This window comes from Bombina bombina, chromosome 1 (genome assembly GCF_027579735.1).
Source record: "Bombina bombina isolate aBomBom1 chromosome 1, aBomBom1.pri, whole genome shotgun sequence".
In the NCBI taxonomy this organism is placed as follows: domain Eukaryota; kingdom Metazoa; phylum Chordata; class Amphibia; order Anura; family Bombinatoridae; genus Bombina; species Bombina bombina.
In genome coordinates, this window is record NC_069499.1 from 510,770,238 (window position 1) to 510,789,667 (window position 19,430).

Here is a 19,430-nt window from a genome sequence, read left to right on the forward strand (position 1 = left end):
CAGTATATATATATATATATATATATATATATATATATATATATATATATATATATACAGTATATATATATATATATACACATACATACATACACACAGAGAGAAGTGCACTCACAGGAACAAACAACTGGCTCAATACCATTGTTAGCCTCTTCTATGGCGATTTACCACCTGGGTGCAACTTTTTAGCCCAGTAAGGCTTTTCACAGAGTGCAACTTTCCTGTAGTATATTAGTCATATCCCGCCTATTATGGTCAGTCAAGCGCCGAAATACCAGACAATTCCTCTCTGAACAAGGAACACAGCAACCCCAGACAATTGTTTCGGCTTTCATTGGGCCTCGTCAGTGAGGTGTATATATATATTTTCATATTTTAATAAATATTTTTAATTAATCCATCTTGTCAGAAACTTAAGTTAAGAAGCAGCGGTCATAAGATGGCCCACCATTTGATAAATCTACCCCATGACCTTAAATGGACAGCTCACCCCACACTTACACATACTTAAACGAACAGAAATCCATACAATGCAAACAGCTTTAAAGCACACCAAATACAGTCTTAAAAGGACAGCTCACACCACACACACACATTGTGTTAATGGTATGGTCACACACAGTCTTTAACCCCTTAAGGACCAGACCATTTTTCAATTTTCTTACCCTTAAGGGTCAGAGCTATTTTTAAATTTCTGCAGTGTTTGTGTTTAGCTGTAATTTTCCTCTTACTCATTTACTGTACCCACACATATTATATACTGTTTTTCTCACCATTAAATGGACTTTCTAAAGATACCATTATTGACCCCCAAAATCTTACACATCTACAACCACCAAAAAACAACCATGTTAAATAGTTTCTAAATTTTGTCCTGAGTTTATAAATACCCAATGTTTACATGTTCTTTGATTTTTTGCAAGTTAAGGGGCAATAAATACCGGTAGCACTTTGCTTATTTCCAAACCATTTTTTTCAAAATTAGCACTAGTTACATTGGAATACTGATGTCTTTCAGGAATCCCTGAATATCCCTTGACATGTATCGGTGTGTTAAAAAAGGTATTGCAGTGATGCCTCAATATCGAGGCATCACAGCAATACCTTGAAAACGACTGGAAGCGATCAGGATCACTTCCACCGCTTGAAACCCCTGACGACGTACAGGGTACGTTGTTGGTTTTTAACAACCAGTATTTGTATGACGTACTCTTTATGACATTGGTCATTAAGGGGTTAAAAGGACTGGCACACTCATACAATGCACACAGTATTAAAGCCCACCCAAACAGTTTTAAAAGGACAGGTCAGGTCACAGTACCCACAAGAACACATAAAGCAGGCAGCCTTAAAGCATTTTTTTCTTGATAATCAAGTGTGCATGTTACTAGTGGGTCTTTGTTCACCTTTCTCTCATAAACAAACAGCAAATTCAACAGCACCACTTTCTTGTTGGCAGCCCTCATCTAAACCTTCATACCAATTTTTGAAGTAAAATAATGCTGTATGACTGAGAAAATAATTTAGAACACTAAACTCAGATTTTACCGAAAGCTCAACCGGTGCCGTATTGAAGCATGCCAAGTCTTTATGAACTATAATGTGACAAGCAAGCAACATTTAAATTGTACTCACTAATGCCTAGATTTAGAGTTCTGCGTTAGCTGTCAAAAGCAGCGTTAAGGGGTCCTAACGCTGCTTTTTACTGCCCGCTGGTATTTAGAGTCAGTCAGGAAAGGGTCTAATGCTCACTTTCCAGCCGCGACTTTTCCATACCGCAGATCCCCTTATGCCAATTGCGTATCCTATCTTTTCAATGGGATCTTCCTAACGCTGTTATTTAGAGTCTTCGCTGAAGTGAGCGGTAGACCCTCTACTGACACAAGACTCCAGCCGCAGAAAAAAGTCAGGAGTTAAGAGCTTTATGGGCTAACGCTGGTTTATAAAGCTCTTAACTACTGTGCTATAAAGTACACTAACACCAATAAACTACCTATGTACCCCTAAACCGAGCCCCCCCCCTCATCTCCGCCACTCTAATACATTTTTTTAACCCCTAATCTGCCGACCGCACACCGCCGCCACCTACATTATCCCTATGTACCCCTAATCTGCTGCCCCTAACATCGCTGACACCTACATAATATTTATTAACCCCTAATCTGCCCCCCCAATGTCGCTGCTACCTTACCTACACTTATTCAGATCGGAACAGCCAAAAGCATGCTAGATCAATCTGATTGGCTGATTGGATCAGCCAATCCGATTGAACTTAAATCTGATTGGCTGATTCAATCAGCCAATCAGATTTTTCCTACCTTAATTCCGATTGGCTGATAGAATCCTATCAGCCAATCGGAATTCGAGGGATGCCATCTTGGATGACGTCATTTAAAGGAACCTTCATTTGGTGTTAGGACGTCGGAAGAAGAGGATGGATCTGCGCCGGCTGCTTCAAGATGGTCCCGCTCCGCTCCGGATGGAAAAAGATAGAAGATGCCGCCTGGATGAAGACTTCGGACCCTCTGGAGGACATCTTCTGGCCGGATAGGATGAAGACTTCGGACCCTCTGGAGGACCTCTTCTGGCCGGATAGGATGAAGACTTCGGACCCTCTTCTGGACGGATCGGATGGTACCCGGCTGGGTGAAGAAAAGGTAGGAAGATCTTCAGGGGCTTAGTGTTAGGTTTTTTAAGGGGGGTTTGGGTGGGTTAGATTAGGGGTATGTGGGTGGTGGGTTGTAATGTGGGGGGTATTGTATGTTTTTTTTTACAGGCAAAAGAGTTGATTTCTTTGGGGCATGCCCCACAAAAAGCTCTTTTAAGGGCTGGTAAGGTAATAGAGCTGTTAACTTTTTATTTTAGAATAGGGAAGGGCATTTTTTTATTTTGGGGGGCTTTGTTATTTTTTTAAGGGGCTTAGAGTAGGTGTAATTAGTTTAAAATTCTTGTAATCTTTTTTTTTTTGTAATTTAGTTTAGTTGATTTAATAGTAGGTAATTGTAGGTAGTTTAGTTAGTTAATTTATTGATAGTGTAGTGTTAGGTTTAATTGTAACTTAGGTTAGGATTTATTTTACAGGTAATTTTGTTATTATTTTAACTAGGTAGCTATAAAATAGTAAATAACTTTTTAATAGCTATTGTACCTAGTTAAAATAAATACAAAGTTGCCTGTAAAATAAATATAAATCCTAAAATAGCTACAATGTAATTATTATTTATATTGTAGCTATATTAGGGTTTATTTTACAGGTAAGTATTTAGCTTTAAATACGATTAATTTTTTAAATAAGAAATAATTTATTTTGTTAGAATAAAATTATGTTTAAGTTGAAGTTAGGTGTCGACGATGTTAGGGAGGGCAGATTAGGGGTTAATACTATTTATTATAGGGTTTGCGAGGCGGGAGTGCGGCGGTTTAGGGGTTAATACATTTATTATAGTGGTGGCGAGGTCCGGTCGGCAGATTAGGGGTTAATAAGTGTAGGTAAGGTAGCAGCGATGTTGGGGCGGCAGATTAGGGGTTAATAAATATAATATAGGGGTCGGCGATGTTAGGGGCAGCAGATTATGGGTACATAGCTATAATGTAGGTGGCGGCGGTGTCCGGAGTGGCAGATTAGGGGTTAATAATAAAATGCAGGGGTCAGTGATAGCGGGGGCGGCAGATTAGGGGTTAATAAGTGTAAGGTTAGGGGTGTTTAGACTCGGGGTACATGTTAGGGTGTTAGGTGCAGACTTAGAGAGTGTTTCCCCATAGGAAACAATGGGGCTGCGTTAGGAGCTTAACACTGCTTTTTTGCAGGTGTTAGGTTTTTTTTCAGCCCAAACTGCCCCATTGTTTCCTATGGGGGAATTGTGCACAAGCACGTTTTTCCAGCTAGCTGCTACCATAAGCAACGCTGGTATTGAGAGTTGAAGTGGCGGTAAATATGCCTCTACGCTCCCTTTTTGGAGCCTAACGCAGCCCTTCAGAGAACTCTAAATACCAGCGTTATTTAAAAGGTGCGGGGGGAAAAAAACATGCGTAGCTAACGCACCCCTTTGACCGCAAAACTCTAAATCTAGGCGAAAGTCCAAATCCAATAACAAACTTAGGGAGAGGCTACAACGCTGTATTTCTCACTTGATCAGTTGTTCAAGTTGCTTGTCAGCAAATACCGTTACAGGTTCTTCCTGAAGCTGTGTTCCTCATGCCGCCCCCCGCTCCCTATCCTTGGTTGTGATTCCACTGCCAACTGCTATTGGTGCAGCAGATGCAGTGGCACCAGGGCCGCTACTGAAGGTAGACTTTACCCGCTTCTGCTGGCTCTGGGATCTAAAACAGATAAAAAGAACTTGCGGGAAGTTAAATACAATTAAAACATAGCTTTTGTTTGTGCATAAATAAAATATGCTAGGAATGGCAAATAATTCCAGTGTCCGTAACCAGAGCTGACACGTTTCAGCTGTGTGCCTAAATCGTAGCTCTTAAAAACAGCTGATTCTCTCTGCATTTAAAAAGCCCTCCCCGGAGCTTGATTGGACGAGCTATTAAAGACGTTGGAGAATTATACAAATCACAATTACAATCCTAGCTTATTTTATGTATGCACAAATAAAAAATATGTTTTCATTTAATTTAGATCCACGAAAGATCTTTAATATTTTATCACTTACTTGTCCAAAGGAGCAGAACAACTTAATTTAAAGGGAGTGATTAGGAGTGGAAAATGCATTTACTCAACTGCAGATTATTTCTTTTTTTTTTCTTAAACAAATGTTCCATGGACTAATTCAGCCTCTGCCAAATCAGAAAGTATTGTTCACTGTAGTTATAATTCCATATATTTTGGAAATGTTGGATGAAGTGCTTCACAAATGTTTTCATTACATTTTCAAATTCAATTTTGTTTCTATCAGAAAACCCAGCTATGCCTTGATTTTTGGGAGGCTTTGCACTGCGTAAACTCCCACAATACTCTGCATGGAAAGAATTCCAGTACAGTCATCAGAAAACAATTTTTGAGTAGCTCTCTGCATGATTTTTGGATTTTCTTATTTTAAGTGCAATGACCTCTTGATAACCCATTTTAGTCTGTTAAAAAAAAAATATCTTGGATGATCGCATTACTTTTTTATTTATTTATTTAAAAGGAAAAGTATATATGATTGCTCAATCTATTAATAAATATGATCAATAAATGGTTTAATAACATTAAGAAATAAAGCTCAGATTGCACATATAAGCTAATCTTTAATACCAGCATGTTGATGTACTTAAAAAAATTGTATTGTAGGGCTTGATTCTATGTAATTGAATGTTAAATATAACTACATCATTACTGTGATTTTATTTACCTCAGTTAATTAAATGTGCCTGATTGTTAATTTTCTGATTTCTCCTTTTTGTGCTTTCATGGAACTATAGCGTCAGCGATGGTTAGTATCGCTATTATTTATTTACTGTAGTTATTAATTGTTGTATTCTACCTTGAGTAAAGTTGTCACTGTTATTCACACCGTAAGCATCATGCATAAGAACTATAGTGTCTATGGTTAGACTCATGCATTTCACTTCTGTCTACTTTAAAAACTGTGCCAAAGCACAAAGCATAAGGGAATAATGGTATCCTTTAAATTTAAAGGGACATTAAGCTTCTGAGTATAAATACAGTTGAAGGGTTACTACTCACCAGGAAATGTTATTTCCTCCTGTACCTTCGGCTCTCTTTAAAGCTGTTCTCTTATTTGAACTCATTATAGAATCTAGTTGGTAAAGCTCTGCTTTTTAATCTGCATGCCGCCATCTTGTACCATGAGTATTATTGCATCCTGTAACAGAAGCAGTTTGTTTTGTGACGTTGCTGGCTTTTTGGCAGCTGTACCTTCAACTTCTGTTTAGCTCACAAAAAGGGAGTGGAAGTGTTACATGTTTGCAGTTTTTTACACCGTTTAAAAGTTACGTAATAAATATAAGCTCCAAAGTGGTGGCTCCCAGTGTGAAGATACAGAGCTTTACTAACTGATAACCCACCATATACAGTACTGATACAGTACAGTATACAGGCTGATTATTTATTGGGCACCAGCAAATTGGCAAATTTGGCCATTTGCAGGTGTGTTATAAATTAGCACTCCACTTTTAATATGGCCCTTAACAAGTATTTGTTGATATTTTTTTGTATGAAGTATACAATTATTGAATTAAATTTTGTATATGTTTTATTTTACAGGAGGGGTTCAAAATGGGACTAACAGTTGAAGGGACGGTGTTTTGTCTTGACCCACTTGACAGCAAAAGCTGATACCACCAACACCATCGATATAATCCTCACATCCTTACAGTGACTGGTTATTTTGGTTGTATTACCGATGTGCCAAAAGTTAAAAAAGGTTTTCCTCTCTCAACTTTTTATTAGCCACTATATTTGTAAATTACAGAAAAGGCATCTTCTACAATCAAAGTGAATCTCTCAATCCTAAAAATGTATCTGAAGTAGTCCATTGAGCAACACCCGGCAATCTAATTTTACCCAATAATTAATCTTACCCAGCACAAAGGAGCATAATGATTCAAGGGTCATGAAATAATCTTGGAAAACAACCTTCATCAAATAATACATTTTGAGGGTTGGAAGTATCACTTTAATTTGATATTAAAGTGGAACAGTATTTTTATAAAAAAAAGTATTGACCTTCAATCTATGCAGAATTCTAAAGCTGAATGCAAAGGTTATCACAACATTTACATTTACAGTTTTTTTCACACTACAATATTATTTGCCCGAAATCACCATTTATCAACAAACCAAGATACATTATAAATAAAAACATTTGTACTGAGTAAGCAGAGCTTATTCCGATGTAACGTATACATTTTATAAAAAAGAAATGTCCTTGTTGTTTACTTATTAGTTGTCTTTTTTAGGTCATTGCATATAGAAAACATTTTCAGATATTTTTATAAGAAATCAAATAATTCATCATTCTCTAAACTAGGTGCTTGCAGTGCATTGTACATTTGAGCTCTCAAGTACAGCTAGTTACAAATGTATTGGGATTAAGTATTGATAAAGTTATGGAGATACAAAAGTATAAAGTGTGTGCACACACATTTTTTATTTACTTTGGTCTTTGTTTTAATTTGTATAAACACAAGTATTTATATATATATTTGAACAGCCATACTTATTTGGTTAAAGGGATAGGAGAGTCAAAATGAAACTTGCATGATTCAGACAGAGCATGCCATTTTATGACACTTTGAAATTCACTTCTATTTTCAAATCTGCTTCGTTCTCTTGGTATCCCTTGTTGAAAAAGAATACACATATATCCTACACTAGTGGGAACTAGCTGCTGATTGGTGTCTGCACACATTTGTCTCTTGTGATTGGCGAACTAGGTGTGTTGAGCTAGCTGCCAGTAGTCCTTCAGAAAAGGACAACAAGATAATTAAAGGGACAGTCTAGTCAAAATTAAACTTTCATTGTTCAGATAGGACTTTTAATTTTAATCAACTTTCCAAATTACTTTTATCATCAAATTAGCTTTTTTCTCTTAGTATTCTTAGTTGAAACTAAACCTTGGCAGACTCATGCTAATTTCTAAACTCTTTAGGGCTGCCTCTTATCAAAGGCTTTTTATATTCCTTTTCAACACAAAGAGACTAAAAGTACACGTGGGCCATATAGATAACACTGTGTACAGGCACAGGGAGTTATTTAAGATTTAGCCTAAAACAATGCTAACTGCAAGACAATAGATAACAAACAGTTACAGTCATGTGATCAGGGGGCTGGAAGAAGGTTCCTAGATATAAGGTAATCACAGAGGTAAAAAGTATATTAATATAACTGTGTAGGTTGTGCAAAACTGGGGAATGGGTAATAAAGGGATTATCTATCTTTTAAAACAATAACAATTCTATGGTAGACTTTCCCAAATTTGTTAATAAAAGTTAATTGGAAAGTTGTTTAAAATTATATGTTCTATCAAAATCATGAAAGAAAATTTTGGATTTTACTGTTCTTTTTTAAAAAAAAAAAAATCTAAAGAAACTCTAGGGGTGTTATGATACATATTCTGGGACATGCTGGAATATATTTGTAATTATAACATCTTTCCCTTGTGTTTTAGTAGTTTATATAATAACAAATAAATAATAACCTATAAACAATTAAGCATTCCATCTCATAGTTGCGAAACAATGTTGATCTAAAAGGTTCTCTCATTAAGGACCAATACATTTGACATTACATATATTCTGGAAAATATGTAATACATATAAATAATCTATCAACTATCCTGTTGGGAGACTAGTAATTATTCCTTTTTCCAATAGTGGGGTCAATCACAAATCTGTGATTTAATAATTTTTGACAGAAACACCATCAACGTCTATGGAGATTGAATTACCAGAACTATACTGCAAATCTTAAAATGTATTTCAATCTTTGAGTACTTTTAGGATGGATTCATTTAGTCCAATAGCCTCTTTTTTAAAGTACAGGGAAATAAAAATCCATATTTTAAAAGAACATGGAACAAAATGATAAAGTAAAGATGCGCTGATGAAACCATAACATAACATAGCACTGAAAGTGGGAGGGATATTATACAGGGGTCAAGTCCTACAAAAAAAGTGTGGGAACTCACCAAGACTTCCACCCCCTCACAATTAATATTGATTTTATATATATATAAATATATATATATATATATATATATATATACATACATATATATACATATATATATATATATATATATATATATATACATACACTGTATTTTTATGTATATAATCTATACACTTTGGTTAATGAAAGCAAATTAAATCCAATGAAGTGCTTAATGGTTGTCTTTGGGCCTGAGAATCCCCCTCTGTCACAGAGTATCACCCACTAAAGGTGCAATAGTCCTATTTCTGCAGAGGGGAGCTAAATAATCCCAGAGCAAGCCACACAGAAATGTAAGCACCGTGTGTTCTACACAGTACAGGGTTATCACACAGCAGGACCCCTGACAGTCTTACATTTAGTGTATTGTAGAAAGTGTTACTGCCCATTACTAGAGGATCTCACTATCCCTCTAACCAGACTTTGCTTCAGCTGCTCCTACCAGCAGCAGCAGTGTTTACGGAAGCTTTTCTGTTCTCTGTCCAGAGGGATCTTAGTTCCTCCTTCAAAAATAGTACAGGAACTCCGTTCCCAATGCGTTCCTGTTCGACTTGACCCCTGATAAAAAGATATATAGATATAGATATATTAGATGTGGGCATTCGGCAGCTTAGTACTTTTTGAAACTGAATATCCTCTTGTGCAAGTGAAACAGATCTTAGTGTTTTTCACTTGCACAAGAGGATATTCGGCTCTGAAAATAGCCTCCTACTTCCACATTCAGCAGTGAACAAGACTATGCACACATCAAATATATGTGTTTTACTTGTTTCAAAATAAATTAATATGATTTTAAATATACACACATATACATTAAGTTTCAATTTTATTATACCAGTGGGCATTTATCTTATAATAATATCAATAAAAGGAGCAGAACAGCTTTTATTTAAACATCGTATTGTCAAAAGCAACATATCAGACCTGTTTAGTCTTTAAATGGACAGTGAACACCTTAAAGATTTTTATATTAAATATTAAGTTATGCATAATAAATCAACTTTGCAATATATTTTTTATTATTTCTTTTACTCCCTTTTGATGTAATTTAAACTGAAAATGCACACTGCAGACTTATCAAGACTCACCCTGTTTGGCTTTTTGCAGATAACTGCAAAACAATGCAAAAAATATTGGTAATTAAATAAAATGTTTGATTTAGAGAAAGTTTGTAATTAACATGCATAAGCTATTTTGCTTCTTAAGCTGCTAAAAGTTGGAAGAAACTTGCATTTCTTTAACAGCATATGAATACGGACGTAATACCCATTACTTATACAGATAATGGGCTCCATGTACGAAGCAGTGAAAGCTGCTCCGGAGCCTTTGCGGGGCAGGTTCGCATATTCGAGCCTGCTTCCCGCAATGTAAGAAGCAGCGGTCATTAGATGGTATGTCACTAAATCTTCCCTCTTCCTTTACCACCGCAGTTTATTAGGTTATGCAGACACCAGAAGGGAAGTCTCACATACTACTCTGTGAGATTAAAGGGACTTGAAAACACAAACATTTTCTTTCATGATTTAGGTAGAACATACAATTTTAAACAACTTTCCAATTTACTTCTAATATTAAATTTGCTTCATCCTTTTGGTATCATGTGTTGAAGGAGCAGCAATGCATTACTGTTTTCTAACTGAAAAAATGGGTGAGCCAATGACAATTGGTATTTATATGCAGCCACTATTCAGCAGCTAGAACCTAGGTTTGTTGCTGCTCCGGAGCTTTCCTAGATAAACTTTTCAGCAAAGAATAACAAGAGGATAAAGCAAATTAAATGAGAGAAGTAAATTGGAAAGTTATTTAAAATTGTATCTCTATCTCATATATTATTAAAGACATTTTTGGGATTTCATTTCCCATTAAATTTAAATGAAACCAATGGCCCAGTGAAGCAGTATTACTGATAAAGACAATTCCCACAGCTATGTTGGAAAACGAGGAATACACCTCTAGAAGACTGACAAAAACATATGTAGTTACTTCTCCAGAGCAAGAATAAAATGTTTTATAAAATATTTACAATCACTTAGTGCCATACCCGACAGACAACATTTAGTATAAGCACAGGACTATACCATAAAACTAAAAATAGACTACTTAAACACTCTTAATTTCCTATCTAATTATGAGAAAAGTTCTCTCATTTTTTTTTTAACAAACTAAAAAATATGACTTCACTAAGTTCAGATCATACATATACTCGTTTAACAATGTTTTGCATTTGCCTTTCATTTATTTCTCTTTACAATCTGTCTACCATTTAGAAAGTTGTTATTATTATTATCGGTTATTTGTAGAGCGCCAACAGATTCCGCAGCGCTAAAGTTATATATTACACAAAGGAAATTCTTTATCATTTTTATCATACAGTATTTTAGAATTTGTATAATAATGATGTTTAGGTAGCCATACAAATGGCTTTTTTTTTACAAATAGAATATGTATTTTTACTGTACTTAAAGGAAGCTTTGCATAATATGCATTTGTGTTTAGTGCCCTTTTATTAGCAATTGCAACACAGCACTATATACATAATTTGCACATGTTAACATATTTCTGTGCTGTTTTTAATGTTAACCAATTTGGCCAGTATTGAGGTAATAGATCATGAAATACATAAGGACAGGGGCAGACAAGATAGGCCAAGGGATTTGTTTTTATCTCCAAGAAAATCATATTTCACATCATATGTATTGCTAATAAAAATGTTTCAGCGTCTGTCAATTTTCAGACCGTACATACTTGGTTTGTATGTACGCTCAGATGTGTTTGTCCAATTTTGCCTCAAATAAATGATGATTTTAGGAAAATTTGTATGTGTCTGTTTCATTACTTTATTTTAACATTCAACAATCTATAAGGAATAATATTTTGTTCAAGAAAATAAAGTTATTATTACTAAAATAGAGTCACATACAATTCCAATTGTACAATATATTGTCATAGTTGTGTTCTAACTTTTTAATTAAATGGTTAATAGACAATAAATATAATTTATGCATTTCCCTCTAATTATGGGTGCTGGTATTTTTTAATCCAATTTTCACTGCAGGAATATGAAAAAGAGTTGCATATGTGCAAACAGGTCAGCTCTAGAAAGCAGTGAAAGCTTTCAAAATGGTGGTACCCCCCAGGGAGAGTGGAAATAACTTTAATACTATGCTTCCAACTGTATTTAGGGCTAGATTACAAGTGGTGCTATATTTAGCTATTTATGCTTGAGTGTAAACATTGCTAGAAGTTATCTTTTCGCATGCTGGATATCCCAACATCGCTAACTTATTCTCCCATGAAGAAGTACAAAAACCTAACACTTAATGCCTGCAGGTTAACCGACAGGAGTTATTAATATTCACATTCCAATGTTCTTCACATAGAAGAAAATTTTATTTTATTTTAAATACATATATATATATATATATATATATATATATATAAATATATATATATGTATCTGTATCTGTATATATATATATATATTATAGGTATAGTTTTATATTTTACATTAACATTATTTTATATAAAGAAATATATATTTAAAAATAAAATATATATTTTCTCTATGTTAAGAACAATAGAATGTAAAATATGTGTTATGCACTTCTGGTTTAATGCTCTAGGTTTAATGTGGTGTCGGGTTAGCGCACATGAAGAATTAGTTATATTAAGGCACGTTATGGAAATATTTTAAAACATATTAATAATTATTATAGATACTGTAAAATATACATAAATATTTTTATGGATTATTTATATTTTTTTAATATATCTATGATAATTATTTAAATTATTTATTGATATTTTTAAATATTTTATATTTAATAAATACATAACACGAAGATATAATTTTTTGGGTAAATATAAATCCATGCCCCACTAATAGTTAGTACTATCAAGGAATCTAGGAAGACTAGAAAAATATTATATATCACTGTCCATATTTGAAAATGTACCAACAAGGAGTAAAGAAAAGATGGACAAAAATGGGAGCACTCAAAGAAAAAAGAGACACAATATAAACATGCCCATGAAGGCAAGGAGAAGGAAACCCTAGCAGGAAAATAAATAAAACATAACTTTTATTAAAGAATACATTAATAATAAATGTGGCATGTGTGCAGTAATACTTAGATTAAAGTCTGAGAAATGTAATGAGTTATCAACCACGTAGTAATGAAAGCAATAACAAAGTGTCACAAAGTAACTGAAAAGTTACTGATTAACTAACCACCTAAGAAACAGCACCGTATACTATTAACTAAAAAAAGAAGCTTAACCTCACAGAAATTAAACGCTAATAAAGGTGCAGATTCAAAGGCAGCAACATTGTAATTAAAGCTAAGAGTCACAAAGTAACTGAAAAGCTATTGATTAAATAACCACCTTAGAAACAGCACTGTATACTATTAACTGAAAAAAGAGGCTTAACCTCACAACAAATTAACGCTAATAAAGGTGCAGATTCAAAGGCAGCAAAAAATAATAACTATTGAGAGCTCATATCGTCAAAGCCGTTTGTTGGCGAAATGCGCATCAGGCGTTTTGTCCTGAGTTGGAAACCCGTATATTAGTATAACTCGATGTTGTAAAGGTCTTACCTGGATTGGAGTCTGTAGCAGAGATATGTGCTCACCCTTACAGGTATCACAGCCCAAAGCGATCAGGTAAGAAAACCACCTGGGCTGTGAATAAATGCACGGGGGCTGTGTGCAATAAACAAGGATCCAAGTATGCTGTACAAACAGGGGTAAATTCAAGAGAGTAGTCAAGGTATTGCAGAGATCAAAGGAAGCCAGAGGTGCAGCTAAACAATGAACAGAGCTGGGTCACAAGCCAGGGTCAGTCTTAGGGAATTAAGGAACAAAGACACCTAAATTAGAAACAGCAAACATGAAACAAAGAACGGAAACTGAGCACAGGAAAAGGCATGGTTATATAGCCAGATAATGAGCTGCTAATTGGTAGGAAGTCCCAGGAAAGTCTGACTGACAGGTTGTAAATAAGCACAGGTGATCCAGGCAAAGCAATATCCAGAGTCCAGCCCCAGTGCTGCAGGCAGGATAAGGATAGGTAATGAAAAGCTTACATACACACACAAATAGAGAGAAGCAGCTGTGGCTTAGAGGCAAGAGCACACGCCTAGGATAAGAGAGGTTCCAGGTTCAAGTCCCTCGCTTGCTCCCAAAGGGGTGACCATGCCTGGCTGTGTGCATGGAACGGTGGGAACCATGACAGTTCCCTCCCCTTAAAATTGCTCCCTGGGTGTGAACAGGCTGGGTAGAGACCACTTTGAGTTTGGGGGTAAAGTCAGCCTCATTATTGGTGATGTCATCTGCCAGGATGGTGACTCTCGCATAGGCATCCAGACCTAAAATTTGGTCATCATCTACATTACTGGAAAACACTTTACCAATAGTGTCTTTTGCAGCCTTCTTTCTATTATTTTTGGTTTTGACTGCTGTTGATGTACTCGTAGCGTGCAATGCTTTCTCGAACATCACAAGATCCTGCTTGCAAACAAGAGTACCATTCGAGGCATAAGTGCAGTCAGGTGGCATTACTTTTTCAGGACAGAACATAATGCTGGTGCTTGCCGTTACAGAAGTGATGATGGTTTCAGGATTAGGCAAATCATCAGAAAGTTGAGAAGACGCTTCAGGAGCAAGAGGTAGAGGCATACCCGAGGTCTCAGGGACTTCAGGACTAGCAAGAGCAGGTTCCGTAGGTCTACAGGAAATAACAGTTTAATAGGTTAGTAGACTCTTCTGAACAGCAGAACATGGGCAGCCATGACAGCAATCTTGGCACCTCACAGAATTACATGTAGAACAAAGAGGGTGAACAAAAACAGTGCCCGTTTGGAGAGCTGGAGACCGAGGTGGGCGAATAGGGCAATTGGAGATGAAATGCCCTCTTTCCCCGCAGTAAAAGCAAAGGCCATGGCTCCTCCTTCTGGCTCTTTCTTGGGGAGCCTGCCTATTACGGATTACCCCTATCTCCATGGGCTCCTCAATGTCCTGGGAAGGAGTATATGATTTATCAGGAGCATCAAGGTTTGTGGGTGAGTACTGGTAAAAAGCATCCCAGTCATGAGGAAGCTGTGATCTGTGGGAGCGTGGAACAGTCCTAGGAACCTTAGTTTGCCTTGTGATAGTACACTGAGTGGCCATGGCTGTTATGAAAGCCCCCAGTTGTCTAGGACAGGACTCTTAGCTAGGAGCATCTGGTGTGCGCATTTTTTTTTATCTGCCCAGAAAGCAGGTTGATGGCTTAGCGGACCATGATGAAGTCAGTGGCATTCGTAAGAGGCTTTAAGTCAAACAACAGCTCACAATCTACCTTAAAGGACAAGAAGGAGAAACAGCTACCATTGAATCTCTCAGGTAATAGTACAAGAGGTTCACAATACACTGGTTCTGGGTGTACCGTACCTTTAAGAGCACAAAAGTCCTGCTGTAAATCCAGAACAGTCTGAGACAAGTTGGAAACTTGCTGGGTAAGGGCAGTGAGCATCCTGTTCATCTCTTTGGGCTCCATAATGTTCACTTCTTATGTAAAGGTCTTACTTGGATTGGAGTCTGTAGCAGAGATATGTGCTCACCCTTACAGGTATCACAGCCCAAAGTGATCAGGTAAGAAAACCACCTGGGCTGGGAATAAATGCACGGGGGCTGTGTGCAAAAAACAAGGATCCGAGTATGCTGTACAAATAACTGTAAATCCAAGAGAGTAGTCAAGGTATTGCAGAGATCAAAGGAAACCAGAAATGCAGGTAAACGATGAACAGAGCCGGGGTCACAAGCCACGGTCTGCCTTGGGGATTCAGGAACAAAGACACCCAAACTAGAAAAAGGAAACATGAAACAAAGAACTGAAACTGAGCACAGGAGAAGACAGGGTTATATAGCCAGATAATGAGCTGCTAATTGGTAGGAATTCCCAGGAAAGTATGACTGACAGGTTGTAAATGAGCACAGGTGATCCAGGCAAAGCAATATCCAGAGTCCAGCCCCAGTGCTGCAGGCAGGATAAGGAAAGGTAATGAAAGGCTTACATACACACACAAATAGTGAGAAGCAGCCGTGGCTTAGAGGCAAGAGAACACGCCTAGGATAAAAGCGGTCCCAGGTTCAAGTCCCTCGCTTGCCCCCAAAGGGGTGACCACGCCTGACTGAGTGTCTGCATGGAACGGTGGGAACCGTGACAGATATGAGCTCTCAATAGTTGTTAAATATATATTTTTTGCATGAGCTCTCAATAGTTGTTAAATATATATATTTTGCTTCCTTTAAATCTGCACCTTTATTAGTGTTAATTTGTTGTGAGGTTAAGCCTGTTTTTTCAGTTTATAATATACAGTGCTGTTTCTAAGGTGTAAACGTTCCACAAATGCAGAGGAAAGAAGCAAAAAATGGGTGTTAATACAGTCAACAGAGGAAAAATTATGTGCTGATATCCACAGTTGTAAATGGAAGCATAGCCTACAAACCCAGGTAGGTACTGTACATAACTTCCACCAACCAACTTAATAAAAATCCTCCATTGTCAGACAGTCACAAATCACAATAGTCACCCAGGGTTCCTCTCTCCCCGGAGACCAGTAGAAAACGCAGGAAAACGGATCTTACAGTTACAGGCCAAAAACATGTAGGACAGCAATTAATGATTCTTATTGGCAAAGTAACAAAAACTCCCCTTGAACAAGTAGTAGGCAAATACCTCATATGTTGTTGCTCCAGCGGCTTTCCTGTTGTCACACCGGACTGTAACGATGTATGCCAAACTGTGGAGGGAAGGCTGTCATCGATCCCTGGTTGTGATATACCTTTAAGGTATCTCCCTGCATGCACTTCACTCCTTTAAAAGGGAGCCCCCTACTTTCATACCTTGCCTGATTATTGAGAATACAAGCCGCCTTAAGCTTGTAACCTTTTGCTAAACTTCAGGTCCAATATCGATACCCTGGGAACCTCAAGGGAACTTCCTTAACTACTTTCAGTTTGGACTTCATTGAACTATCAACCTACCAGAGTAATTTCATATGCACCTTTTACCTGAGCCTAAGCGCTTTCTAAGAAATCCATTACAGCTCTCCCTCTGCAGCGCCTGTCAGTTTTCCACACTGACCGAGGTACCGCAGCTCCTATCCGACTCCAGATCTGCCAACCGGAAGTGAGTCACACATTCACCGCAAGCCTCCAGTTCAGCACTGGTGATCCTTCATGAATCCTCTCAGGTAACCGTTCCTGTATCTCACCTTCTGCTCGTTGTTATCTAGGAATTTGCCACATAACAGCTACTTTTGCTCTAAGGTAAATCTGACTACCTGTTACTTCTGCTCAGAGTAAAGCTACGTTATCGGTTACATATTCAGCTGATCATATAAATCATATCAACCTAAGAGAGACTGTGTGTTTGAGACTGTAAATATTTTATTGGGTGAATGTGTGTGAAGCAATCTACGATAATATCTCAAGTACAACTGATTCTTACAAACTGTATAGTGAATACACACAAAACGAACTTTGTTCAAGTAACTTCTGATTGAGAGGTAATTTGTGTTACCTTATATCCATTCCTACTGGCTATTAATTGCTCACTGTTACTTTTTCTGTCCAAACAGAGTCTGTGTTTGCAGAAATTGCTAGACAAAAGAGCTACATTCAAACCATTTCTGGTAACTGAGTACTGGATTCATTACACTGGTCCTGCAGGCTGTTTCCTGAAGTCCGCCCGATCCACAGCTCACAGCCTCAAAATCAGTGCTCACTACGGCCCAAAAATGCAAAATAACGAACAAGAGAACAGAAGCACCTGATACTGGCCGTTAGTATTGAGAGTAAATTTAATGAACAGGGTATAACTTCACAAAGTACAGTATACAAAGTATACACAGGGATCATGTCCCTAGTAAAAAACAAACAAACAATACAGAGGGGGTGAAAAATTGTAGAGCTAGTGACAAAAAAGCGGCTAACGCGTTTCGGCGTGAGCCTTACTCATAGCCTCTTAAAACACAAATAAACTATAGAAGTTTAAAAAACCTAGCTCCTAATCTGATTGGTTAGCGGGAAACACACCCTGCAACTTGTTAGCCAATCTAAGAATACTAAACTAATTTAGTACACACACCCCCCCCACCCCCTGTGAATGCACACTGATAAATAATGATAATCTTCATCACTGAGTTCTCCAGACCAATACATATGAACCGTAAAAAACTAGCCGGTTATTTAACGTACCAAGATGCTGGTCGGATAGTGCCAAAATCAAGCCCCGCCGTCACGGAGATTCTCCGCTCCATTCATTGAATAACACCTAAGAGCATAACCAATAGTACCACTAAAACCCGCCTACATGTCATACGTCAACGCGGTTTGTAAACAAAGTAAGCCCAATGAAAATGATCACATAGCCCCACTCTACAGAGTGAGTGAAGAAAAATCCTATCATAGCCGAGACTATATAGGAGCGTGAAGAGAGCAAAATGTGTAGAAATCTATGACTGACAGGTTGTAAAAATCAGTGCTCACATAACGTGACCAAAAGCATAACTTGTAATGTGATATAACAGCTTTTGGTCACGTTATGTTTGGTACGTCTATCTAGATTGCTGGAGAGAGGGGGTAGATCCCGATACATTTATTTTGCATACTCTCCTAAGTCTATTGTAGCTTTTCCTGTGTTTTCCCATTTGTCTTGATATCCATTCCAGTTTGGGGTGGTATGGAGGGCCTATGCAGGCTTTGTGACATTTCTGGTTGTTGGTTTGAATGGTGCATCTTTGGACAGTGTTGCATTGTATGGGTTTCAGCTTGTTTGCTCCCCTTATGTATCTGCGCCATGCCTGTATAGTTCAGTCTTTCTTTATCAAAACTTTTTTCTTATCCTTATCTATGATGATGTGGATATAGTCATATTCCCTCGCTGATAAGTTTGACTGATTGGTTTTTGAGCTCCTCTACTGTGTCTATACTGTTCATTTATTTGTTTATTTGTGTATGTGACGTGTATAGTGTAGACCACACTTAATCTACGGATTTGTCCACTCTGAAGGGGATTGTTGTGGACTGTAGTTTGATCGGACTATATTCCTCGGATGGGTAATTGACAACAACATTATTCCTATTTTTTGGTTGTATTTATGCATTTGCTCCTTTGTATTCATAGATTTCTACACATTTTGCTCTCTTCACGCTCCTATATAGTCTCGGCTCTGATAGGATTTTTCTTCACTCACTCTGTAGAGTGGGGCTATGTGATCATTTTCATTGGGCTTACTTTGTTTACAAACCGCGTTGACGTATGACATGTAGGCGGGTTTTAGTGGTACTATTGGTTATGCTCTTAGGTGTTATTCTATCAGGGATGATCTGATCGTGTGTTCACTCCCACTTTGAGCCCTGGATTCTGATTCCGTCAATGAATGGAGCGGAGAATCTCTGTGACGGTGGGGCTTGATTTTGGCACTATCCGACCAGCGTCTTGGTATGTTAAATAACCGGCTAGTTTTTTACGGTTCATATGTATTGGTCTGGAGAACTCAGTGATGAAGATTATCATTATTTATCAGTGTGCATTCACAGGGGGTGGGGGTGTGTGTGTGTACTAAATTAGTTTAGTATTCTTAGATTGGCTAACAAGTTGCAGGGTGTGTTTCCCACTAACCAATCAGATTAGGAGCTAGGTTTTTTAAACTTCTATAGTTTATTTGTGTTTTAAGAGGCTATGAGTAAGGCTCACGCCAAAATGCGTTAGCCGC

General features: G+C 37.3%; 1 protein-coding gene across 2 annotated transcripts in view; it reads left to right on the forward strand.

Moving 5' to 3' along the window:
- Positions 1-11,478, forward strand: part of GULP1 (GULP PTB domain containing engulfment adaptor 1) — an 803,315-nt gene extending 791,837 nt beyond the window's left edge. For both annotated transcript variants that reach the window (XM_053698596.1, XM_053698597.1), the window contains exon 12: positions 6,218-11,478. In XM_053698596.1, the coding sequence (XP_053554571.1) occupies positions 6,218-6,289 (72 nt within the window). In that variant the 3' untranslated portion in view covers positions 6,290-11,478. The remainder of the gene's footprint in view (positions 1-6,217) is intronic.
- The last annotated feature ends 7,952 nt before the right edge of the window (positions 11,479-19,430 follow it).